Genomic DNA, 27680 nt, shown 5'->3' with positions numbered 1-27680 from the left:
AGAGAGAGAGATATATGGAGAGGGAGAGATGGAGAGGAAGAAAGAGAAAGGGAGAGATGGAGAAGGAGAGAGGGAGAGGGAGAAAGAGAGATGGAGAGAGAGATGGAGAGGGAGAAAGAGTGATGGAGAGAGAGATGGAGAGGGAGAAAGAGTGATGGAGAGAGAGATGGAGAGGGAGAAAGAGAGATGGAGAAGGAGAAAGAGAGATGGAGAGGGAGAAAGAGAGATGGAGAAAGAGATGGGGAGGGAGAAAGAGTGATGGAGAGAGAGATGGAGAGGGAGAAAGAGTGATGGAGAGAGAGATGGAGAGGGAGAAAGAGAGATGGAGAGGGAGAAAGCGAGATGGAGAAAGAGATGGAGAGGGAGAAAGGGAGATGGAGAGAGAGATGGAGAGGGAGAAAGAGATGGAGAGAGAGATGGAGAAGGAGAAAGAAAGATAGAGAGAGAGATGGAGAAGGAGAAAGGAGAGATGGAGAGAGAGATGGAGAGGGAGAAAGAGAGGTGGAGAGAGATGGAGAGAGAGATGGAGAGGGAGATAGAAAGATGGAGAGAGAGGGATGGAGAGGGAGAAAGAGAGATGGAGAGATGGAGAAGGAGAAAGAGAGATGGAGAGAGAGATGGAGAGGGAGAAAGAGAGATGGAGAGAGAGAGATGGAGAGGCAGAAAGATAGAGGGAGAGATGGGAAGAGAGAGAAGGATAAGTGTGAGAAAAAAAAATGAGAAAAACAAAGGGATATAAATAAGATTGAATGCTGGAAAGAAGGAAGATGTAATCAGTATAAAAATGAACAAAGAAAAAGAAGATTTAGACGTTTTTATTTCTGAACGGCAAAATGGAAGATTTAGACAAGTTTTTAATTATGAACCAAAAGGAAGATTTAGAAGATCACAAAAATGAACAAAAAGGAAATGAGACAATTTATAAAATAAACACAAAGGAAGACCACAGTTTTTAAAAAAAAAGGAATTTTTAGAAATTTTAGAACAAACAAAAGCTGGGTGAGATGGAACTAAAAGGGGGTGGGGGTGGGGGAGAGGATATCGGTGATAAAGAAAACGGAAAGGAAGAGAAATGAGAGGAAGAGAGAGAAGATATGAGAGGAAGAGAGAGAAGAAATGAGAGGAAGAGAGAGAAGAAATGAGAGGAAGAGAGAGAAGATATGAGAGGAAGAGAGAGAAGAAATGAGAGGAAGAGAGAGAAGATATGAGAGGAAGAGAGAGAAGAAATGAGAGAGAGAAGAAATGAGAGGAAGAGAGAGAAGATATGAGAGGAAGAGAGAGAAGAAATGAGAGGAAGAGAGAGAAGATATGAGAGGAAGAGAGAGAAGATATGAGAGGAAGAGAGAGAAGAAATGAGAGGAAGAGAGAGAAGATATGAGAGGAAGAGAGAGAAGAAATGAGAGGAAGAGAGAGAAGATATGAGAGGAAGAGAGAGAAGAAATGAGAGGAAGAGAGAGAAGATATGAGAGGAAGAGAGAGAAGAAATGAGAGGAAGAGAGAGAAGATATGAGAGGAAGAGAGAGAAGAAATGAGAGGAAGAGAGAGAAGATATGAGAGGAAGAGAGAGAAGAAATGAGAGGAAGAGAGAGAAGATATGAGAGGAAGAGAGAGAAGAAATGAGAGGAAGAGAGAGAAGATATGAGAGGAAGAGAGAGAACATATGAGAGGAAGAGAGAGAACATATGAGAGGAAGAGAGAGAAGATATGAGAGGAAGAGAGAGAAGATATGAGAGTAAGAGAGAGAAGAAATGAGAGGAAGAGAGAGTGATAAAGATGTTAAAAACAAAAAAAAAACAAGGGGACTGTAAGATTTGCCAGCTGTAATAATCCTGAAAAAGAGTGGCGGAGCACAGTGGGCGCCGTCTTCCCAGTTTCCCGCCCTTAATTTGTTGTCATAAAAAATAACTGCTGTGGCCTCAACCCGTCTGAAGACGATGTACCGGGCTCAACCTGTTGTTGGTGGTAGAAGCAGAGGGGTGGAGGAAGCCAGGCGACCCGTATCTGACTAATTAACTAAATTAACGGCACGAACCCAAGGTGCTGAACTCAAATAGCTGTAGTTCAAATCTGAAATAGCTCTGAAAGGCTGGAAAGGGGTGGTGGGGTGTCGGGCTGGTGGATGGCCGAGGTCACATGGGGTGAAGCGGAAGTTTACTGTTTGGTTGTTATTGGTCCGCTCATGTATTCAGCTGTTATATGTCAGTGATGTCATTTATTCATTTCTTAAAATTTTTTGGATTGATTCATATTTTGTTCAGGACAATGAATAATTGTGCGAAATTTCAACTTGTTACGAAATGGGAAGTGGGAGAAATAAATGTGTACACAATTTGTTACAGACAGACAGACAGACAGAAGGAGTTAGTTGATGTAAGCTTTGTACACAAAAAAAGAGAACAGGAAAAAATATTAGAGGAAAAGAAGAGATAGAAAAGAAACAGACGGGAAAAGAGCGGGAGAAAGAGAAAAGACAGAGAGTAAAGCCCCTTTGGTTAGTTGTTGTTGTTTTTTTTATGGCATTGAGTCCTCTGACTAAAAGGATACATCAGTTTAGGTTTATTAATTATAACCGTTCATTTAACTCCTTTTAAATGTAGAGAGACCAACTGTCATTCTTTGCTCTATTACTATCTATCTCTCTCTCTCTCTCTCTCTCTCTTTCTTTCTCTCTCTCTCTCTCTCTCTCTCTAAAAAAAAAAATAGATCACTAGATCTATCTTTTTGATGCCTTTAAGGTTAATGTTTTATTTACACCGCGTCTAAAAAGAGGCGAAAATAACAGAGAGCATATTAAAATTATGCATTTTTATAAAATGCTTTATGTACAGACTCGGCCTTTTCTGAATTGCCGAAAATAAAATACAATTGTGGTGGTCAGGTTGCGAATCTGTCAAAGCCATTTCCTAACAAGCACCTAACAGGTAAAGGGAACTTGTGTACGAAATTTCATGCGAATCCGTACGATAGTTGATGAGATCTTTTGATACATATATGAATCAGTCAGACAGTCAGTAAGTGGTATTATACAATTATATTATAGATTACTCGTAATAATTCGAAGTAAAACAAAAACAAATAATTAAGATTGAATGATGTTGTATTAGATAGGTTTTCAATATTTATGGTAGACACTTTAGACCAATTCTGGAATGCACTCTGAACACAATATGTCCCTGTGTAACAGTAAGGCATTGGCCTTGCCAGGTATAGACAGTTAGTATTATGGGTGGGGAAAGGAGAAAGTGTTTCCCCTGTACTATCGATATATTCCTTTGCTACATGGCCTATATAATAACATGAATCTACAGAACCTATGTTAAATCCATGAAGTTTGCGATGCATTTCACATACATTAGGTTTATAACACACACAAAACCGAGTGATGCACAGGAAAGTTTCAAATTGACGTCATCGCAAACGAAACAAAACACACACACACAGCATACACACACACACACACACGTTCACAGCATGTATCAACAGTTTAGTTTCCATTCTATTCAGCCAAGCAGACGACGGTGCCGAGAGTTGATCCCACACCAACCACCTTGTCAAGTCGCCGCGCACACGGCTGATTTTCCTTTAATGAGTAGATTTACTATCACTACAAGAAATGGGGGAAAACGCTTTCCGCACTAGTATAAGATGAGACACGCGAGACAGCAGTGTCTTGAAACACTTACACCAGTTTTTCGAGCTTGATGAAAGAAGACAGGTGTAGAAAGGGGATCACGCCAACCACGAGATTTACTTCGATTTGCGTTTTTTTTTCTTTTTGCCTGTTTTTGTTTTTTTAAAGAAATAATTAAACTGAGGTTTTGACGGTGTTAACTGATTGTCTTAGTCCAAATGGCTCAATAAATCTTGTCTCATGTATATATAAATGGGTATTGGTTTCTGCTGTGTTAAACTGGATTATGTCAGAGTGACATGAGCTCCTAACCTCCGGTCTATAGATTGGGGTTCTCGGGACATTTGTTTACCGTTAATGTAGTACAAGCGAGGAGACTTGAGCTCCAAACAGAAATCCGTGTCAGGCATATTTAGCCTGGCGGAGAAACCCAAATTGCTTATAGAGCGAAATAATTTTTTGGCTCATTTTTTATAAGCAATATTGAAGATACTGCAAAAATAAAATGTAAAATATCACATTATAATTGTGTAATCTAGATGGGATGATTTAGAAGAGGAACACAAATTCTACGCTATCTCTAATTTGTAGGTCTTGGAAGAAACGAACTATTCTTCTACCAGGACCTCATGTGGCTAAAAAGTAAAGTGCCCCTTTCAGACCCTGCGATCAATTGGGCAGACGATGTTAAGATCATTTGTTTCATTGGTGAACGTTTAAAGAGCAAGAGACCAATGCAAGAGGAGCCAGTGCAGGATTTACATGTATGCAAACAAGCCAAAGCTTAGGTCTCCACTTTCTAGCCCCCCCCCCCCCTCCCCAAAAAATTGAGTCTGAGTTTATTATGAATAATAGTAAATTAAACAAAGCATTAGGATTTATTAAAAGAAATTTCTATAAATCAAATAAGAACATAAAACTAAAATGTTATTTAACCTTGGTTAGGCCAATAATAGAATATGCATCCTCCGTTTGGGACCCCTCAACTCAAGAAAACATTAAGAAACTGGAACAGACACAAAATAGAGCAGTGAGATTCATAACAAACGAATATTCACATTTGACTAGAGTAACACCTTTAGTAAAATCACTAAATTTAGAAAGCCTTCAGGACAGAAGGCTCAAAAGTAAAGTAGCAATCATACATAAAACACTGAACCATAATCTTCAAATACAAAAACAAAATTTAATAAAATACTCTGAAAGACACAAAGATAAAGTCACATTCCTCGTCCCATATGCTAGGACAAATTTGTACAAATACTCCTTCTTCCCTAGTGCTATTAGAGCATGGAATGGGTTGCCTGAGCTAGCCAGGAAAACCAGTGACTTGGCAGAGTTTAAGTCATTGATTAATATGCATGACTAAATGCATGACGCGTAGGACGTAATCATCTTCTTTTTTGAAGTAACGTCTGTATTATATAAGATAAGAAGATAAGATAAGATGTATTATTTCACTATATATAACCTTGTTAATTTTATAACAGTTTGGCCCTTTAGGTATTAGAAAATTACATTTTTCACTGGATTTATAAAGGGCTCTATCATACCCATATCTTAAATAGATTTGGGCCTTATAGATTTGGGCCTTATCAAGTCTAAATCCTGTCCTGTCACAGGAAGCGGAAATGAACTCATCGCTGTCTGTGCCTCTGTCTTATTCCACCATGTCGCCTGGTCCAAGACTTTCGTGTCTGATTGATCACTCATCTGTTGATATCAAAGTGACTGCGACTAAATGTCTTCACAATGTCACAGAAAAAGTTTCATCTTTATCCTCTTAAAAGTGATGTAGATCTGTACAAAACATTAACATAAGTAACCTAATATGTACCCCTATCAGCCTTAAATAGCTACTAGCAACTTTTATTATTTAATTTACTGATTATTTTTGCAAGGTTAGCGTAAATTCTAGACTGCTTTATTTTAGTATTTTTGGGAATTTCCGAGCTTTTCTATTCAAGTGGTGACGTCTTTGGAATTTCCCTTTGCGAAAAAAAAAAAAAAAAAGGTTTTAAGGCAATGCCTTCTGTGTTGAATGTTACAGTTTGTTAGATAATGTATTTCCCTATAGAACTTGTTCTCCACCTCTGTAAACTATGTCCCCATGATGTGTTCGGTCTCTCTGTGGAGTAGATAAAGCTCTCTGTACTCTGTAGAGATACCATAGAGTAAAGGCTAAGAACAGAAGAAGGCAACCTCGGGGGAGCTAAACAATACGCTGAATATTGTCACAGATAAACCCAAAAGACTTCAATTTTAGAGTTAATAAATATTTAATTATCATCCGCCTCATAAGCCTTACGGCAATCGGTAACTGATTTCTATTTATCGTATTTGAAAGACACTATGTGACAATAAGGGCTTACTTAGACTTAGATCTTCTCGAAGCATTCGGCGCAATTGGCAGCAATTGACTTATAGACATTTGTAGAATAAATGTGCATTTACTAATAAAGTGACAACCAGACCTCTTTGGACCACGGTGAAGTCTTCTTTATGAGTCTCTTTGTGCTTTCGACATTGGGTTTTTAGGGAAGGAGAAGAAATTGATTTATCAATATTTTTAAAGATGACTCTTTGGTACTCTGAAGTGCTAATACACTGTAGACTCCAGAGCACGTTTCCTTGACCACAATCATCCTTCAAAACTTAAGAGTGGCGTAGAGGAATCTTGCTGAGGAGGTGGACAACAGAAACTTTGGTTTGAGAACGGGATATAATAGGCAAGACAATCTATTGGGTTGCCTCTGATCGGTAAGAATGGAGAGCCTTGGTTGCCCGCAGTTACGGGTTCTCTGAGGCGTCATTCGAATATCCCAAAAATTAAAAGGCAAAAATAAACTCGATCCATCCGTCAAGCAGTGTTCTTAACTCGGATAACAATGTCACGTGTCAGCCAATGATCACGTACAGAACAAGGGTTAGATTTCTAGGTCAGGATACCTACAAAAACATGGCCCTCATAAAAGAAATAATAGGTTCCCATGTGATGTGTGTCTTCGTTTGTTCTGTTTCTCACACAAAGAGTAGCGAGCTATAGGTATTCATTCTTTCAGTAACACAGGGACACTAGACAACAAGCAAATTTGGCTTTCAACTTTTGAAATCTGGTCAAAGCAATGAAATAACGATATGTCAACATTATAACAAGTATAACGAATAAACAATCTTTTCAAAGAGAATGACTCAATATCCGTCAAAGATGTACTAAATATACTGCAAATGAAGAATGTAGAACTATGCATGAACTCGTATGTCATAAGTCTTTGCAATACATTTTAGGGTTAGACTGTAAAGTGTCTGTATGTCTGTGTGGATAGTGCGTAGGCTGTCATCGGCAATAAATAATTGTTCAAAGTTTCAATTTGATCCGAGAATGGAAAGAGGGAGAACTAACGTGTACAAGATGTCACCCAGAGTGAGTTGATACTTTGTTTAAAAAAAAAAAAGAGTTTAGGAATGAAAGATACAAGTTCATTGTTTAGTACCATTTAGGAAAAGACAGCAGGGGATACGGCCAATTCATACCAATCGCCAAGGGACACAACTCTAACACTGAGTTGCCTACCGTGTCGCATATATGGTAATACTTGTTTGAGGGTCGGGAGAGGGAGGAACCCTCGGAGATTTAGAGCTAGACCTACCCTCTAGGCGCTTATTTTAACCATTGAAACTTTTTAATGAAGCAGTTGACAACGTAAAAAGATGAAAAAAGATTTTAGTTAAAATGACACACGGATTATCTTCCCTGTCCATGAGCGCTCCATCTATCGAGCGATAATGTCGAGATTAAGCCATTTGTCTCCCTTCATATCTATTTCTAGACACGGTTCTTTTGTTATTTTCTTTAAACGTAAACAAGAACAAATAAAAGTAAAAAATGGTATGAATCCAGTGTATTTCGATAGTGTAGGTCTACTTCCTCTTAAATTATACCTACAGCCAACAACAGTTATTATTGAGGAGTGGTACAATCGAGTCCACAGCTAAACCTGAAAGGTAACATACACTTCGCAGCTAAACCTGAAAGGTAACATACACTTCGCAGCTAAATCTGAAAGGTAACATACACTTCGCAGCTAAATCTGAAAGGTAACATACACTTCGACAATGTCAATTGTAGTGTTGCATTTCACAACAGAAGCGGCGCTAAGGGGTGGCATATAGAATGTTTCAATCCAGAGATCGTTCCATGTTATTTATTGTTATATTCAGTGCTAAATGGGAAAATTCTGATAATTGCTCTTTGAATCTGTCTGTCTTCAGAGTCAAAAGTCTCTTTAATTCTCTTTCTCTCTCTCTCTCTCTCTCTTCATCTTTCTGCCTGTCTCACTCTCATTTCTCTGTCTCCTTCTCTCTCTCTCTGTCTCTCTCTCTGTCTCTCTGCTTTTCTTCATTGGATTTTCTTTCTTTCTGTATCTCGTATTTTCTCATAGTTAAACACACAAAAAAAACAAAATACGAACACATTCTCTCTGGCAAAGTGAACCACCGATCTCTCTCTCAAAATGTCCGTCATCCAGTCCTTATAACGTTGTACGCTATTGCCATTGGTGCAGCCCACCGAGGGTTGGGCTGACATTGGGGTGTCCCAGACCTATTAGGAAAAAGTAAATGTTTCTTTTTAAATGACCAAAATATTTTTTTTATTTCCAGAAATATGTCATTGATTATAAATAATATTTAAAAAAAAAGGCTGTATGTCTCCGTGACCCCCAATGAAAAGAGAGACAACCCCGCCTCTGATAAGTCTTATAGTTCAAGCACCAAATCAACTAGTTCACCTGTTCACGCGTTTAAAAATAACATATAAAAAAGGGGGGGGGGAAGGGATTTCCCATTTTATATCTTCGTCCTACGATACAAACAAACAAACACAAACGAAACATTTGGATGACGTGTAAACAGCAACTTTCTTGAGCTAGAACGTTTCGGCGCCTGAGCCAAAAAAAAAAGAAAGTGTGAATTAGTGAATTAGTGAATGTCTACTCTAAAGATAGCACCCTCCAGGTCTAGTCGGGTTCATTTCACGCATTTGAACTTTTGTCGTTCCAGTTGTGTGTGTGTATGTGTGTGTGCAGTAGCTACAAGATTGAGTTTCAAATCTTTTTATTCTAGACAAAAAAATATTAGCACGGTAACCAAAAATAACATTTAAAAAAAAATCATGGCATGCAACTTCTATACAAAAAATCTTCGTGTAATCACTTCTCCACTATTTGATATGCTTAAACGACAACAGTAAAATATTCCTTTGAAGTGTAAATAAGATACTGATAGTAGATAATACATATAGTTTCTTTAAAAAAAACGCATTCTATTATAAGGATAAAACAGAATGCCGCAGACACGATAAGCTAGAGTGGAAGTGGTCGAGGTTTTATATCAAGATATACAGTTAGTACAAGTGTTTCGCAAACCGGTGGGGAGCGCGACGCTCTTCTAACAAGGAAACTAGCTTCTTTTTTGTCTTTGGAAATATTTATTTAACCAAACACGCACGTGATGAGCGTGAGTGTGTGTGTGTGTGTGTGAGAGAGAGAGAGATGAGTCTAAAAAAGCCTACTGATCTGGACTGGTTGGGGGACACAAGAACTGAAATTGTATGGTCTCTATTTTTATGCATGTGGGAACTATCTAGATCTGCGTGTTCCGTAATTATCACTGTGTTTTACCGGGGTGTGTGTATATATAGTACCGTGTTTGTGTTACCATGTGTTTGTGTGTACACATGTGTTTATATTTAGGAAGAACATGCATTATCGTTGCCATGTCTTTAATCTATCCCAGCGGTTCTCAATAATTACGTAGCCCAGCCCACTATTAATACTTTATGGCACAGTATGCTTTCCAACTTGCATATGTACAAATTAACGGACTACTCAAAGGTATTTCTGAACGCACCTGGTTGAGATTACCCACAGCATCATATCTAATGATGTATACATAGTACTAGCCAGAGCTCGTCGTGGCAATATTTGATACTGCTGATGGCCAATGTCTAGGCTCTCCTTCACATTAAGTGGGGGGGGGGGGAAGGCTTGAGCTAATACAAAGAATACAGCTAATTGTGGATATTTTCAGGGTTTAGCCAAGCCCTCTCGAGTTCATCGACTTAGTGGCCAAGCACTTTCATTTTTCCTTTCTCATGTCGACCATTAGCAATTGTTTCTTTTATATACAAACAACAACAACAAAACATGTCCGCTATTTTGGATGAATGCTTTAAGCAGCTGGATTTAACAACAACCTATGATCGTAAAGAGCCTCACAATTCCATAAATCGCTAGCTTTGTGGTGTATCCGGTATACAGAATACGAAAGTAGGGATAAGCTGGATAAGCTGGATAAGCTGGATAAGCTTTGTATTTAAAAAAAAAGCATGTAAATTTTTTTTTATAGTTATTTATTATTATTGTTATTGTTATTATTTCAGATTTCCTCACTGCATACATGTTCTAAGCTCTACTACTTGTGGCAGAAAGTCTTTTTATTTGTTAGTTGGCAGCTGGCAATACAGCGTCCTTGACATTGTTGATCTTGTCCATTTCAAAACCCTTCCCCGTCTTTACTCGTTCATATTCTTACTTTGTGTGTGTGTGTATTTAAGTGCTCATCATAGTAGTACATACGTTTGTCTCTACCGCATCTTCTCTTCTTTTTTGTTTTCTTTTACCGACAGTAATCGCTTTTTAGGAGTCTTTACAATGTCAACTGGATCTTAATAATTAGAATAGAAACAAAGAGTAGATGACTTTAGAAAGGGGAGAGAACCAATACTGTTTAAAACGTTTTATCAAAACACTATCACCCCCCCCCCCCCAATCCAGACACTAGTTACCCCCAACTTCTTATTTCCTTGTCTAGCAACTGATTCACTCCCTTGCCTCGACGTTTAAATTAGTCAGAATCACGTGACTACGTACATAATCACTGCCATTGTATTAACATATTTTCTTAGGTTGTAGATTGGTTCGGCTGATACATACACAGCCCACACACGTGCATCAAGAGGCATATTCGCAACGAAAGTGTGTGCGTTTGGAACATCTTGTTGCCAACTTTGATGCCATCACCAACCAAGGTTTAAATCTAGTAGAAATAGTTCAATGCCCTGCTGCTTTTCTCAAGACATGTTTTAGAGGCATACTTTCTTTGAGAAAATGTACAAATATTACTGCGAAACTAAATACTAACTTATTGCTAACCACAGTGATAGCCTACTGCGAAACAAAGTACTAACTTACTGCGAAATAAAGTGTTAACAGCAATATAAAGTGCTAATTTACTTGAGACAGCTAATTTACTATTTTACTTAAGACAAAGTGCTTACTTACTCGAGACAAAGTGCTAATTTACTTCAAAACAAAGTGCTAATTTAATCGAGACTATATGCAAACGTACTTCAAAGTCCCTACACTTCCCCCTCCCAACAAATAAAATTCTTCTTACTGTAACCCCTTCAATTATGATGTTTCTATAGCACACACAAATATCTAATCACTGTCTTAACATTCTTTACAGCTCGTAGTAGCTTCATATGTTGTTTCTGAAGATTGATCAAACGGAATTCTTTCCATTTCGTAAAATAAACTAGGCCAAATACCATGGACAATTCAGAGTGCTAGTTAGTGTTTTGGTTAAGCTGTACGACGTGGTAACGAGCGATTGGTCTAAACTGCCCACAGGTTGTGACGTTGCAAACCAGTTTTGAGTCCTTCTATAATGAATGGTCTCGGGGTTAAGTCCCATGCTACTAGTTGTGTTTAACGTATTGTCAGAAAATAAAATATAGAAAAGCTTTATAAATACAAGTAAACAAGTAAGTATGTCTCTGTTTAAAAAGAGCATATTTTTTTCTGTCTTGTTTGTCTTCAGAAACAAAATGTCTTCAGTTCGAGTCATAGTGAAGACTTAAATGTTTGAGTTTTGGAAGTTTTAGGATTTAATTAAGTTATTCAAGTTTAATTGGCACCTGACATTTGTGGAGCCATGAACGTTTGGAGAAGGTGAGACACCATCAAGCATGTGCTGTGTCTGACCCACACCAGTGACGAAAATCTTCGGCTCTTCCTCTTTCTCTCTCTCTCTCTCTCTCTCTCTCTCTCTGTATTCTCACTCTATTTCTATCTCCCCCCTCCCCACATTCTCTTTCACTCTCTCTTTTGCTCGTTCTCTCACTCTCTCTCTCTTTCTTATCAGGGCTGCAAGATGGGCTGCGAGATGGGCTTATCTTTTTACATATCAACTCAGAATTATAAAAACATTACGACTCCATCCAATAAAACTTATGATTGGGAGCCACATAAAATAACGACATGCACGCATAGCTCCACGAAGCCAAAGCCCCCCCCCTTCTAAGTCTCTTTAGCCAGACGAGACCAATCGTCATAGAAGACCACAACACTGATCTGCCACGTCGCAACTTGTGGGCAGATGAGACCAATAGCTTGTTGCCACGTTGTACAGACCTGTGACGTGGCAAAGAGGTATTGGTCTAAAGTGCCCACAGTTTGCGACATTGAAGGTCAGTGTTCAGGCCTTCTATGGCCATTGGTCTTAAGCCAGGACACACATTAAAACCACAAATATCTCTTAGAGCTGATTGGCAAGGTGCAAAAAAAAAAAGAAAATGTTAGGAGCAGCCCAAATCGGCGATCTGCAGAGTGTGTTTTGTTTAAGAAGAGTATACATTTAGTCTGCACTCTTCGTTAATCTTTGAACTCGAAGACAAGCTTTATTGTATATATATATATATATATATGTCAGATTCATGGACACCTTATATTTTGTGTATTGACAAGAGGAGTTTCACATTATAGATTATGTTATACATATTATTATATTTTTTGTATTATTGTGCTATTTAGAACCCTATTGATAAGAATGCAAGTCTAGGATTCATTTGGACATTTTTGTGCAATACTTCTGAAAATGTGAACAAGCAGATATCGGGGTGGGAAAATGGTTTGCCTAAGATCATGCCTAGAACAAGAAGAACAAGAAGAACAAGAAGAACAAGGCTTTACCTGCAGGTTTTGATCTTGAGAGCCCCGACAAACACACAGGTCCCGCTATTCATACAATAGAAACGGTCCTTGTATTCACAGGGCATCACGTGGCCGTATGTTATCGAGAGCCGCGCCCTCATCCGTTGTCTGAACTCACGCTTGTACTCTTCCGCGTTACGCCTGATCCTTGTGAGGTAGGGTGCGTCCATGTAGGTGGACAAAGTTTTCCAGAATTCGGGGTCCGAGGAGAGAGCGCCGGAATCGGACGCTTCCATCATGGACGTGGGAGCTATTCGGCGGTGCGAAGACATGTCTTCCGGGGCGCTCTCCGTGAAATTGTCCTCATTTTCAAGAGCGTCATAGTCCAGGGCGCCGATCTCGGCGTCCTTATAGCTGGACACTTCCTCTTCCTCGTTGTCAGCTCGTTGGAGACTGTCCGACAGAGCATCTCTGTAAGACGCAATGGTTCTTAAATTATTTACTCCTTCTGCCTTCAGCTTTTGCAGCCTATGTTCTAAATTCAGCATTTTTCTATGAAGCAACGAATTAAAATGTCCACTTCTAGAGCTATCGTAATCCTCTTTTGAAAATGACGCATCCTCAAGCGGGGTCTGACGAAAGTTTCCGAGACCTGTTGATGTATCGCTAACTCTCATATCATCTGTTGCCGAGTCATCGATTTCAGAATTGACGACAAAGGAGTTGTCTGTTCGTAATCGATCTCTGTTCGGTAAATATTGGTCGTTGGTATCGATATCTGAATCTTTAGACATTGATTCTGTGTCGATATTTTGATTAGATGCTTCTTGCTTCTCAACTGATGAAAAATAAGGTTTGTCCGAATGTTGAAAGGATCTTTCAGTGTTTTGATCACTGAACAAAGATCTTAACATGTCGTTTCCTTTGGATGACTCCCCGAGTTTTTTCATGAGCGCCTCCAGTGTGGACGCCTTCTGGTCTCTACCATCAAGTTCAGACATAAGTAGGTCAATGCTGGCGAAAAGCTGAAACTCGGGCAAGTCAGGCGAATAATGCTGTTTCATGTCGTTATAAGTATGAATCTCGGATTCTGAATTTGTGAGCTTGTTATCTGAACCTCTACTTTGTCTGGCTCCGTGGGTATCAGACCTAAGGTTCTCATTTAATAACCTCATGAAGCTCAGAATCTGTTCGATGCTGATTTGGTTTTCAGCAGTGCTGCTTTGGAGCCTCTTAAGATTCCCTCCTGGGGAGGGAGGATGCTGCCCTCCTGACACCTGGTCTGGGTCGACTGAATGCGTCATAGTTCCCGAATGACCTTTCAAGTCCACTGCCTGGCTACCAATAAGGAACGAAGGAGACTGGCCAAGGCAGCCGGTCAAGCAGAACCCGCACGCTACGACAATCAGAAGAATCATACGGGCGAAGGAGGGGGCGGCCCTGAGAGAAGCTAGCGGTCCTCCCATTGTAACCTTGGGATCATTTTGAGCTGTGCTCCGATGGGTCACACTGTAGAAGTGTAAAGGCTTGGGCATCAAAAGATACTGGGACCACTCACCCCCTCCTCCCTTTACTTGCGACGGAGCTCGCCAAGTGTCACTCACTTTACAGGCGACTGTCGCACCATTGACTTTGTCGATTCCCGCGTCAACTCAGCGGTGAGCTAGTAACAAAGGGACGCTGCCAGCTCCACACTCTGGGACCTGAAAATAGCAGCAACAAAAAAGTTTTCGTTTTGCTTTGTTTTTTATAAGTCGCACGACATATTTATATGTAACGTAGGTCTGCATATACATTTTCATAGTACCTTACTTTTTTAACTCTTTCTCTCCTAACTAACGACCACCAACGCTGATTTGACGATATTAAATTAAATTATTTGTTGATTTTATAAACCTTAATCATTGTTATATAAAAAGTGCATGCATTTTCCTACAATTATATATCTAAAATAACAATTCCTGATTACATACAAAAAGTTTAATCGTAACAGGATAGCGAAACACTAATGAGCTAAATGAATAATTTCATTGGAACGTAGGAAATAGTTACGGAGAGAAAGAGTTAAAGGGGATGTTTGACTGATTGATCTAAATCACCAAAGGAAACCGGAGTTCGACTCCCGGTGTATAGTACAGAATATGGAAACATCCCAGATACCCACTTCCACACTTGTGATTGGACCAGAGCAGGGAAGACTAGGTAGAGTACAAACAATATCAAAGGTCTTGTTTTGTATTGGTCTCAATTTTCTAGACACTTCTATAAACAGGTTTACGTGTGAGCCAGGACAAATATTTGTTTCCACTATCCTCCTATTCAGCCAATGGTTAGGTATTTTTTTGGGAATCACACGTATCACATATTGTAAAAAGCTGGTGCATATACTTTTTGAAAAGAAGTTTTTGTTTTGGTCTCTCTATGTCGATAATTACAGTAATGAAGGTGTATTTACTAATCTACAATAATAGATCAAATAAGAATCTCGTTTGAAATTTTATTTCAAATTGTTTTTTCTTTGTTTTCCTATAGTCAAACAGCGAGCAGCATATGAACTAGGAATTGAACATGCCCACAAGTTTGACTTTTGTTCATTTTGTTCCATTCGTAAACACATCAACAGTTCAACATATCAACATTTCAACATTTCAACTCGACAGCCATGTCTTCTTTTATATAAGCATATGTTTGGATAAAATCTTTGGACGTACACAGGACGCTAAAGTTTATAGAATACATTAAGTTCTAATTAGCAATGTGTTATTTTTTAAACCCCGTACTAGTAAGTATTTTTTTTTCCTTTTTAATGTCGCCTGACTTACCTAGCTTATTTTTGTAACTATTTATTTCGTAAATTTTATATTTAATCTGCTAGGAACAAATTGTTAATTTGTAGACTAAAAAATCCCCATTAAATTACAAGCGACCTTTAATGAATTGGTACGATCCAATCTAAATGATTTGCGTGTTTCATTTTTATTATAGGGCTCTTGATATTAAGGCCATCTGTTTCTTTGGCCGACGATTAACGGGCGGGGTGTCAGGTGGCCAGCACAAGGACCAACCGCCTTTACTTTCCCCAACTAAAGTGGAATACCCATTAGAGTTGGGTGGACTCAAGGGACCCTATAGAGCCCAGTCTTCATAAGGACCCCAGGTTCGTAAGCCAAGCGCTTAGCTACTCAGCCACCTCGCCTTCTCAGGATCCGCCTAATAAGAATAATGTAAAACCTATGACGTTCTGCATTGAACTGTAAGTACCCTCTTCTAGTACCATGTAGAAAATGACTAGAATACTTGCAGATTAAAGTAAGTAGATATACAATTTCTCAAAACAGGTAAAAGGTTATAACTGTATTCAAATAAGTCCACATTAAAAATCAAAACATTAAACACACACGATAAATGAACACAACTAACTAAATAAAACAGGTTTACGAAAGCATAACGCGACCCGATCCTTCTATTAAATACTTCACCAAATAAAAAAAATGGGGAAGGTAACTCACCGTCGCTTCTCCTAAAGCACTTAGAAGGGAGCTAATTGAATAATCCGCACTAAGTAAGTAGCAGACGACATCATGGCTACATTCACATAGTCTGGCACTTTCCTGATCCGCAGACACACATATTTATTTGTTTACTCCTCGATTTTCTTTTTCTCTCCTCCAGCTTCCCGCCAAAAATAAACGAGAAGCGAAGAATACAATGTTACGAACTCCAGAATACAATGTAACGAACTCCTTGGCCTTTTGGAAAGCGAGTGTAAAAACCGTCAACGTTTTAAGCAAACACCAACACCAGGGGGCGCGCGATGCCAACCACTAATATGTACAAAGAGATATCCTTTAGTCCTAGCGCTAGTCTTCACTTCTGCTAAAGACGTCACATTTCCTAAGAATAAGAAAGAGACAAACTTATAAACATTGTTTCACCTTCACTCTTCAAAGTTAAAGAAAATATGTTATTTAAACATATAAGTATATGTTGCGTGAAACAAATATTGTTCACCCTGCCAATTATGATGAACAATATGAATGTTAAACAAAAAGTCAACAAGTTTATTTTTTAAATGTTCGAAATTTTTTATTTTTTATTTTATTTTATTTTTTTCACCTTTTTAAAAATTACTTTTTAAATTGTTTTATTTTTTTTTTATTTCAATGTTAAGAGTTTTTGTGTTTAAAAAATACTTATAAAAAGTGTGTTTTTTTTTCCCGAAAACATCACTTAAAAAAAAAAGCGAGAAAAATATGACCGAAAACTATGGTTAAAAAAAATGTATCAAAAGCTCGAAAAGTTTTTGTCAACGAAACAAAATATTTTTTTGGTCGGTTCCAACAATTAACCTCGGAGATCCCTCATGTTACAGAGAAGTGAGAAATTTGGACAAAAAACAAGGGGCTACTACTTCACGTCTGCCTGGCTCTGCCGGCCCGTTTGATAAAGCTCACCACCTGAGGTCGCGTGCAAGGCGCGTGAGCCGTGGTTTTAGAGAGGATACGCAAGTCAGCCTTCACTTGAAGAGAGGGGGGGGGGGGTTTCCGTTTCCTTCTTGCGGATATGGGAGGTCGGGGAAAGGTGGGTGAGGCAGTGGTAGAGAGAAGAGAGACAGAGAGAAAGGTGTAGTAAGCGTGTTTAGGGCGGGGTGGGGTGGCGATAGGATATGAAAGTGAGGAGGATAGAACCCGCACATACACACATACCCAAACATACATACACACATACCCAAACATACATACACACAGACCCAAACATACATACACACATACCCAAATATACATACACACACACAAAGGAAAGACAATAGAGGGCTAAATATTGTGAATGTTCACAAAATGTGAATCGATGTGAGAATTCATGAAAACGAAACTTACGCCGTAACAGTCTCAATGGACGATTGGGTAGAAGTCAATCTAGTAGAAGCTAAACTACTAGATCTATAGTTCACCACTATTGGGGCTATGTGTCCTCGGATTTGTGTCCCCTTAGCTCAAGAGTACGTAAAGAAACTATACCAAGTGCAATCAAAGAGCCGTGAAGATTTTAACCAATGAATATTCACATCTGATTAGAGCAGGGTTGGGCAACCTTTTTCTACCGAGGGCCACATTAAAAAAACTTTGGGGACTGGCGGGCCGCATAATTTTTTTTTTACTCCCTATTGAGGAATTACAACAACAGTTAGCAATTTCTTGAACTAATTTTACGAATAATTTTTTACATTTTGAAATTGTCTTTTTACATCACAACATTTCACCACAACTGTACAATTGTACTTAATGTGAAGCATTTAACTGTTTACATCCGTGTATAATGTTCTGTAACTGTAGCACTATCTTACTAGTTGTTTTGTCCTTGCGACTGCTGTCAAATTACAGTTAGCATTGACCTGTTGTTCTAACACCTTATAATTTTCAAACAAACGAAATAAAGCGTGTTCACAGATGAATTAGGTTCCGAATAATGTTCGCATCAAAGTTTTCTTAAGTGTGGGAATACAGCAATGTCTCCAATGAAAAACAAACAAAAAAAAAACATGAAGTCTGTCTTCAACTCTTCATTAGAAATATTAGTAACAAAGTCACAATCAATGTCCTTCAATGAAGCTAACTATTTCTTCCTTGAGATTCCATATTCTACTAGGCCAGCGGATACTACTGTGTAAGCGAACATCGGAATGTTTTGTTCCAAATCTTAAAGTACTTTCGGAACTGCCAGTCAAGGCCGGCAGATAATTACAGGCCCTTGGCAAAGTGAATTATTTGGCCTCAAATAAAATTAAAAAAAGCAAAAAAACAGCGACAACAGTAAAATTATTCAATTTATAAAAAACATATTGTACTTCAACAATAACATTGATGGCAAGTTTCGCTATTTCTTCTCTAAAATAATAAAACAGTAGTACAAGCAAGGCACTCACCAATTGAGAAATCAATTCCAACAATATATTTGATATTGATATTCAATGCTTTATTTTATTAAAAAGCATGTTTTTCTTAGTCAAAGTTTGATAAGAATCAAAAGTTTCAATTATTTCTAGATCTATGGATATTTACAATTATTTATTTTAAATATATTTGCATTTTTATATGTGTAATGTGCGGAAACACATGATTTCTTTAGGCGTCGGCGGGCCGCATAAAACACTTCGGCGGGCCGCATGTGGCCCGTGGGCCGTAATTTGCCCACCCCTGGACTAGAGCAATACCACAATTCAAATCACTAACCATAGAAACACTCCTAGACAGAAGCTTTAAAGTACTACAACAAAATGTAGGTACTAGCGCTAAAATAACATAACAGACGTTAACATATGATTTAAAAAAAACAAACTAGTCTTAAAACAAACAACAACACTTAGCCTTGGTTATTTAAGAGTACATTTGATGCAGACGTTTGTTTCACATCAAGACGAGATTCATAGCAGTGTTCATCACACACACACTTAAATATTAGATCATATATACGGCACTAATTATTTTTTGTCTTAAGTATTCGTAGTTTATTTTCAGGAAATTCTAGATTCTAAATCTCAGTGGCATATTTCAAAGTCGAAATGTCCATTTGAAATACTCGTTTACGTCCAAATCAAAGTATCAAACAAAACCGATCTAGGCGATAGTCCAGAAATATTAAGGCATTTATTTGGACATTTCATTTGAGAGCATTCTAGGCAAAAAGTGTGAACACCTGAGACATTGTAACCTTTCGTCTGAGCATCTGATACATTGTAACCTTTCGTCTGAATATCTGAGACATTGTAACCTTTCGTCTGAACACCTGAGACATCGTAACCTTTCGTCTGAACATCTGAGTCATTGTAACCTTTCGTCTGAACATCTGAGTCATTGTAACCTTTCGTCTGAACATCTGAGTCATTGTAACCTTTCGTCTGAGAATCTGAGACATTGTAACCTTTAGTGTGAACATCTGAGACATTGTAACCTTTCGTCTGAACATCTGAGTCATTGTAACCTTTCGTCTGAACATCTGAGACATTGTAACCTTTCGTCTGAGCATCTGAGACATTGTAACCTTTCGTCTGAACATCTGAGTCATTGTAACCTTTCGTCTGAACATCTGAGACATTGTAACCTTTCGTCTGAACATCTGAGTCATTGTAACCTTTCGTCTGAACATCTGAGACATTGGAACCTTTCGTCTGAACACCTGAGACATTGTAACCTTTCGTCTGAACATCTGAGTCATTGTAACCTTTCGTCTGAGAATCTGAGACATTGTAACCTTTAGTGTGAACATCTGAGACATTGTAACCTTTCGTCTGAACATCTGAGTCATTGTAACCTTTCGTCTGAACATCTGAGACATTGTAACCTTTCGTCTGAGCATCTGAGACATTGTAACCTTTCGTCTGAACATCTGAGTCATTGTAACCTTTCGTCTGAACATCTGAGACATTGTAACCTTTCGTCTGAACATCTGAGTCATTGTAACCTTTCGTCTGAACATCTGAGACATTGGAACCTTTCGTCTGAACACCTGAGACATTGTAACCTTTCGTCTGAACATCTGAGACATTGTAACCTTTCGTCTGAACACCTGAGACATTGTAACCTTTCGTCTGAACATCTGAGACATTGTAACCTTTAGTGTGAACATCTGAGACATTGTAACCTTTCGTCTGAACATCTGAGTCATTGTAACCTTTCGTCTGAACATCTGAGACATTGTAACCTTTCGTCTGAGAATCTGAGACATTGTAACCTTTCGTCTGAGCATCTGAGACATTGTAACCTTTCGCCTGAGCATCTGAGACATTGTAACCTTTCGTCTGAACACCTGAGACATTGGAACCTTTCGTCTGAACACCTGAGACATTGTAACCTTTCGTCTGAACACCTGAGACATTGTAACCTTTCGTCTGAGCATCTGAGACATTGTAACCTTTCGTCTGAACATCTGAGACACTGTAATCTTCGTCTGAGCATCTGAGACATTGTAACCTTTCGTCTGAACACCTGAGACATTGTAACCTTTCGTCTGAACATCTGAGTCATTGTAACCTTTCGTCTGAACACCTGAGACATTGTAACCTTTCGTCTGAACACCTGAGACATTGTAATCTTTCGTCTGAACACCTGAGACATTGTAACCTTTCATCTGAACACCTGAGATATTGTAACCTTTCGTCTGAACACCTGAGACATTGTAACCTTTCGTCTGAATATCTGAGACATTGTAACCTTTGGTCTGAGCATCTGAGACATTGTAACCTTTCGTCTGAACACCTGAGACATTGTAACCTTTCGTCTGAATATCTGAGACATTGTAACCTTTCGTCTGAGCATCTGGGACATTGTAACCTTTCGTCTGAATATCTGAGACATTGTAACCTTTCGTCTGAGCATCTGAGACATTGTAACCTTTCGTCTGAACACCTGAGACATTGTAACCTTTAGTCTGAACATCTGAGACATTGTAACCTTTCGTCTGAATATCTGAGACATTGTAACCTTTCGTCTGAGCATCTGAGACATTGTAACCTTTAGTCTGAACATCTGAGACATTGTAACCTTTCGTCTGAGCATCTGAGACATTGTAACCTTTCGTCTGAGCATCTGAGACCTTTCGTTTACATTTCTTAAAACTTTTCTGAACATTTCTGTGAATTCATTTGAACATTTCTGCGAATTCGTTTGAACATTTCTGTGAATTCGTTTGAACATTTCTGTGAATTCGTTTGAACATTTCTGCGAATTCGTTTAAACATTTTAGAAAATTGCGTTGATTATTCTTTCATATTCATTTTTTTTATTTTTAGGTATTCTTTTGAATTTTTTGAGGCATCGGTTTGAACATTTGTAAAGCATTGGTTTGAACATTTTAGGTAATGATTTGATCATTTCTAATACTCGGAACATTTGAATCCTTGGTTAGGACTGTCTCAGACATTGGTTTCCAATTGGTTGTATTTATGTTTATAACTTTATCTTTTTGTTTCTACAAATGAAGTACTTAACAAAGAGGATGTCCACATCAGGATGTTTACTCGCTTGTTTTTTACTCGTGAATGTCTCATTTTCTGGAGTCTGGCTATGAACAGCCCAATGTTACGCAATTGCTTTGCAGGTTTGTAAGAGTATCCAATGAAACATACAGTTACTGTTGTCCTGTAACATGTGTGATGTAACTTTAGTCTAGACTTTGTAACCTTCGCTTCTCTCCCATCTTGAGTTCAAGGCTCCATATGTTATAGTTTATTTTTATTATTAGTCATCCTTATACACACTTCCTTTAATAAACTCTAGGAACAAATGAAATGTGATATTTTCAAGGACAAAACATTGTTAAATAATAAGATTTTTTATGACAGTTATTTAACAACGTGTTTGGAGATTTATTAATAAATTAAAGTTTTAAAGTTTCGGATTTACAGATTTATTAGATCCTAATCCTAGCCTAAACCTGCTGTAAGGGGGTGGCGGCGGGCAGGCTTGGAACCCAGGACACATTCTACATGACCAGGCAGCCAGTGTTATACTTCCTATGGCTAAGGTCACATTGTAAGATCCGCGTTAAGAATACCTAAGCTGAGTAAGCTCACGCTGGTTCTTGGTTTCAATGTCCGTAGAAGCTTGTACAAACATGTCGCAAAAATCTCAACTTTTAATCATCAAACGACATCTGACAATAACACATCACGACATTGTACAAAGAGCCCACTTGACGCCAATAAAATTACCTAGTAGGAAAAAAACGTGTATAATTCATTATATATATAATAGAGTTAAAGAAAAGAATGGGGTTGGGTGTAAAGTAAATTGGCGTTAGGGACAAGTAAAGGGCAGCAGGCCTCAGAACAATGGCGTAACTAAGGGGGGGATGGGGGGGAGAATTTTTAAATCCCCCCGGGCCCCCACCTAGGGAGGGCCCCCAAATGGGTGTCCGAAATTTATTTGTAAATACATAAATTAATATATTTGATTGACAAATAGTGTCAACGGGTTTCTTTTTTTTTATCAACATTTATGGATTAAATTTATCACAAAGACTAAACCTAGATCTAGGTCTATCAGTACGTTGACTTTGTTGACAATTTAAAAATATTTTTGCCGCAGAGATCAAAGTTTTTTAAAAAGTTGGTTTTACATTTTAAACTTTGTTGCCACGAATAAAACTGCATGATATACAGCGAATTCCAGGTATCTTGTTACCTTTACTAATAATAGATCAAAATGGCGAGTATTATATGGCTACACTAATTAACCTTGAAGCAAAATTTACAGAATCGAGTATAACAGATCTAAAAGTTATTCTTAACAATGCTAAAATTGTCCATTATTCGGGTTTGGCGTCTATAATTTCAGAATTAAACTTCACACTCGAGTTATTACCCCTTTATTCATCTTTCCTCAATCCAATGGAAACTCTCTTTCTCTTTTTATTTACATCTAATGATCTAATCCTTTTACTTTCGCACAAAACATAAACAACAAACAATGACGTAGTATCATATAATATTAGCACAACCTTCCTTTTGAAGTTATTATCACACCCTTCCTTTTAAAGTTCTTAATAGTGATATCGACTAGCAGGACCGGCCCTAGCATTTGCGGGGCCCTATGCGAAACGGATCGCGCGGGGCTTAGTCTGGGTAGGGATAAGCATAATGTCAAAATTATTTTTTTTGAATTAGAAAATAGGCCTACTTTCGTCTTTGCAATAAATTTTTATCAAATGAAAGCTCGCAATGCCACTTTTTATTTATTGGCACCCCTAAATGTCAATTTCGTCTATTCTTCAGGAGATTTGAATAAATTCAAAAAAAGTTCAGGACTTTATCGTATATTTTGCCTTTTCATGAGATTTCCTGGAGGCCCTGAAAAATCAGGAGTTCGCGAAAACCCTGTTATTTTATATACGTTATAATGGTTTAATTTAATAATGTACACTTAGAATTAGCGCGGGTCCTATGAAAGCGCGGGGCCCACTGCGACCGCATAGGCTGCAGTGGCCTAAGGCCGGCCCTGTCTACTAGGAACTTTAACAATTCGTCCACTTCTTGTTGTCTTGACTGGCACAACAAGTTCTCTAGACGTTGGTCTATAACTGTCTGTTTCGTTTGTTCCAACAGTTTGCAGTTCATTGTCTTCATCGGTATCATAGTACCCAGAGATGTCTTCATCGAAACTCTTATTGAAAAAGCGTTGTATGTTTTTCCATTGTTTGTCTTTAGGATGTAAGATCTGGGTGCTGAATTTTTTTTTATGACAACTGCTTTCTGCCATGTTTGACCTAGACGAACTCTCCGACAGAATAATCTTTAGGTTGTCTTGCTTTTGCGTCGTATTTCACTTTGCTTTTCATCTATCGTTCGTTGAGTAATGTCTCTGGATTTTCAGCTACCGATGGTTTCAATAGTTTGGGATCAGTTGGAATGATTCCCTGAGTCTTCTACTCGTCAGCAGTTGTGATGGTGAATACGGCAGTCCACTTATCGGAGTATTTCTATACTCGAGCATAACGAGATATGGATCTTTCCCACTTTTGTATGCTCTGAATCCTTTTGCTTTCGCACAAAACATAAACAACCAACAATGACGTAATACCATATAATATTAGCACAGAATCTTCTTCATGCAGTGAAAAATTAAGAATTTTTTGCCTATCTGGAATTCTGGTCAAAGCTCCTGTGCCCTATTAATATAGTTCGGAAGAAACTACAAAAGTCTGGACTGCATATACGGGAATCTTCTAAAGAAATTAGTACCCTTTCATGCTTTCTGCAAAAAGATGAGAAACTGACAAAAACCCAATCCATCGAAAAAGCAAAAGAAGGTAGTGAATACTATGGATTCCCTGTAATCAAAACAACCATATGAAAGAAAAGACTTGATGGGAAGTTGAGTTCTAATGTAGGACTGTCAATACAACTGCAATTCAAACGTGTTGCGACAGAAGTGCTGGACATTACGTCATGTGAGAGATCATTCTCAAAGCTCAAACTCATCAAAAAGTATCTCAGGAGCACAATGACGCAAGAAAGGCTTATCATGGTTTTAATATCAGTGAAGTCACAAATACTAGAAAGTAACGATGTAGTTGATGTTATAGATGTCTTTGCTGCACAGAATGCACGACGTGAAGCGATATCAATTTAGATTTGTCACTTGTGCATTATTTAACTAATAAACAACGGTATTATTCATTAAAAGAGTCTTGATGATTACTTTTTGTTAAGTTTACTGATATACTGAACCAATTTGATTTGGGGCTTATATATTTTTGCGTACCTTATCTCATGTCATATGTCGAATGTCAAAATGCAAGGGGCCCCCAAAGAGGTCAATCCCCCCGGGCCCCCAAATCCCTAGTTACGCCCCTGCCTCAGAAATCTCACCTCGTGTTTAGGCCCATGTCCGCTGGTTTGCCACTTTACAAGAATTTTGTTGTTTCACAATACAAATGATGTCTCGTCCAGGGAAAGGTAACTAATGACAAGTAGTGGCGAAGTTGTCGTTCTTTGGTATGACATGACAGACCAGTATGATTATTGAATCTGTCAGATTTGTTAAGAAATGTTCCCCCCCCCCCTCACACTTTTTCTCCCTGTCTACGCCGGTCCTGTTTTTATTGACCGTGACACGTGGGCAGAATGTCTATTATTATCTGGGCAATTGTTCCTATGAATCTTGTTTACCCAACAAAGGAAAGACAAGTGTGAGTGATACTTGAGAGTTAGAGCCCCTGATCTGGTCAAACCACGAGTTCAAGTGCTATTTATAACAGGCTGCTCCCGCGACAAAGCTTTTTTAGAACTAAATATAGCCTCTTGTTGTAGCGACATAATTGCCTATATATCTAGTAATCTAGACCGTAGTTTACATGCATGCTTTTCTACATTTGAATTTAAAATTTAATTTTAAAAAAATTGAATTAACTAACAGTAGCACTTAGGTTGTTTTTTTTTTTTTAAATATGAATAAGCCGATAGTAAAGGCGACCAATTGGTTGGTATGGACCATCTTTGACGAGAAAACTGTGGTGGCAAAACATGTATGTCATGGTAGACAGGATACCAACAAATTGTATTACTTAGCGATGCGAAGTCGACCGAGACCAATTGTTATTTATAAATAAATCGTTCTAAATACTGACTGGTCTAGAGTGGACACACATGAGTGACTAAAGAAGATGATCGCTCACCTTGGCACTTGGCAATGAGTTTCAAGTTACGCAACAGAAAGAATGGCCGACAGAAAATCAAGGAAATGGAGATCATTAACAAAAAAAAAGACTAAAGCTACAGACAATACTGTATTAGGTCCAACCTAGCCGTGCCTTGAGTAGAGTCACACTGTAGATCGGATTTCACAGCCATCTTCCAGTTTATAGGCAAGTGAGATAGTTCTTCTCTTCAGGCATGATGTGGGACATGTAAAGACTTTTTAGTTACTTTTACCAAAACAAAAAGCCCGATTATCATATCGAGGGCCCAGTTTTAGCTCGAGGCCATTTTGTTGCTTTTCATTTAACAAAACCTTTGCCAAGCAATCGCTGGGCCAACTCGAGGTCTAAATAAGACAAAGTCGATGGACTGGGCAGGTGAAAACATCATCGATGTTAATAGTTCGAAAGCAATAATGTCCCTTCTACGAAACTCCACTCTGGCGGGTCCAAAGAATGACCCATTAATAAATAATACTCATAATTAGTAAACACAACTTTGCCCCAATGATATATTTGTGTACAGTTGTTCATTTCACACAACAAGCCAACAATTGGAAATAAATAAATGATGTTCAACTAGCAGAAATACACGACACAGCCCGGGGCGTGTTTAGTCTAGAAGCTTAAAAAAAACAACAACATCTGGAGTAAAATCTCTATTTTAACTCTTTCTCTCGTCATTGACAATACCTTCGTTGATTTGACCACATTAAATTATTTTTACTTTTATAAACATTAATTTGTGTTCTATCAAAAGAGCATGGATTCCCATTTCATTCAATGCCAACTAAAATATTTTTGTATTACAAAGTTATTGAAGTTTAATCATGACGAAGAACTGAACTACAAATGAACAAATGAATAATTCCGTCGGATCATGGATAATAATTACGGAGAGATAGAGTTAATTTAGGACCACCCGGGTTACAGTTAAAAGTTTTAAAATATCCCACGACCTCCGAAACGGTCTTAGAAATATTTGTATCAAAGCTTTAGGAAGATTGGACAAACGATGTCTTCCTTTGTACTTTATACCTAGATCTAAATCTAGAAATACAAATAGATGAAATAGCATCTACGTTCGTTCAAAAATTACAGTGGAACATTAATAAAGGTTAGGTGAACCATTAAAATGCATGGTTCGTTGAACACGTATTAGATCTCAAGACCATCGATATTGAAGTTGAGTGTTAGTTTAGCACGACTCACCACTTCTTTAGCTGATTGAAATTGCGTACGAAAAAAAAATGATATAGAAAGAAATGTCTACAATTTTGGCAGCAAATTCTGAATAACGTGAAAATAGCTGACCTTATGGTTTTATGGAGGATACAAATAGTGACCACAGCAAGACTAATCCAACTGACCGCACTGTGTTCCGATGTAGATGTATAGATAGTCTCCTGTGTGTAGTGGAGATAATGCAGTGAGCGCTTACTTAAATCTCAAGTAGGCGGTTACTTGAATCCAAAGTGGTTGAGGCATTGGCGTCGGTTAGTTAGGCGTCACCCGGTGGGACGTAAGAGAAATTGAAGAGAGGAGAGAGAAAGAAGGAGGATAGAAATAAAGAGGAGAAAGACCTAAAGAGAGAAGCTACTGTAACACGTTACACACCAACAAGCAAACATCTACCAGGGCTAGCCTTAGGATGGATTTCACTTGTCGGTATCAAACAATATAATTAATTTTACCAGTAGTTAATTGATTAATTAATTGTTAATTTTGTTTATTGATTCATGTCTTGTCTATGCCAAAAAATATTTGTGCAAAGTTTCAACTTGACCCTAGAATGGGTGTGAGTGAAATAGCGTGTACAAAGTTTTTACCAGACAGAAAATGAGCTGATATAAACTTTGTAA

At 38.2% G+C, this 27680-nt stretch overlaps 1 protein-coding gene across 3 annotated transcripts in view; it reads right to left on the bottom strand.

The window, feature by feature from the left end:
• LOC106057035 (uncharacterized) overlaps window positions 1-27216 on the bottom strand; it is a 69078-nt gene extending 41862 nt beyond the window's left edge. Inside the window, exons 1-3 of one of the 3 annotated variants that reach the window (XM_056024055.1) lie at window positions 27133-27216; window positions 16137-16521; window positions 12667-14330 (exon numbers count right to left, since the gene is read on the bottom strand). In XM_056024055.1, the coding sequence (XP_055880030.1) occupies window positions 12667-14162 (1496 nt within the window). In that variant the 5' untranslated portion in view covers window positions 14163-14330; window positions 16137-16521; window positions 27133-27216. Of the gene's footprint in view, window positions 1-12666; window positions 14331-16136; window positions 16522-16976; window positions 17095-27132 lie in introns of those variants that run through there. The other 2 variants (XM_013214062.2, XM_013214063.2) reach the window with 2 other exon arrangements.
• Between the last annotated feature and the right edge of the window lie 464 nt (window positions 27217-27680).

Source organism: Biomphalaria glabrata, chromosome 3 (genome assembly GCF_947242115.1).
Source record: "Biomphalaria glabrata chromosome 3, xgBioGlab47.1, whole genome shotgun sequence".
Lineage (NCBI taxonomy): Eukaryota > Metazoa > Mollusca > Gastropoda > Planorbidae > Biomphalaria > Biomphalaria glabrata.
Note: the sequence above shows the minus strand (reverse complement) of the source record. Positions and strands in the feature narration are given on the sequence as shown.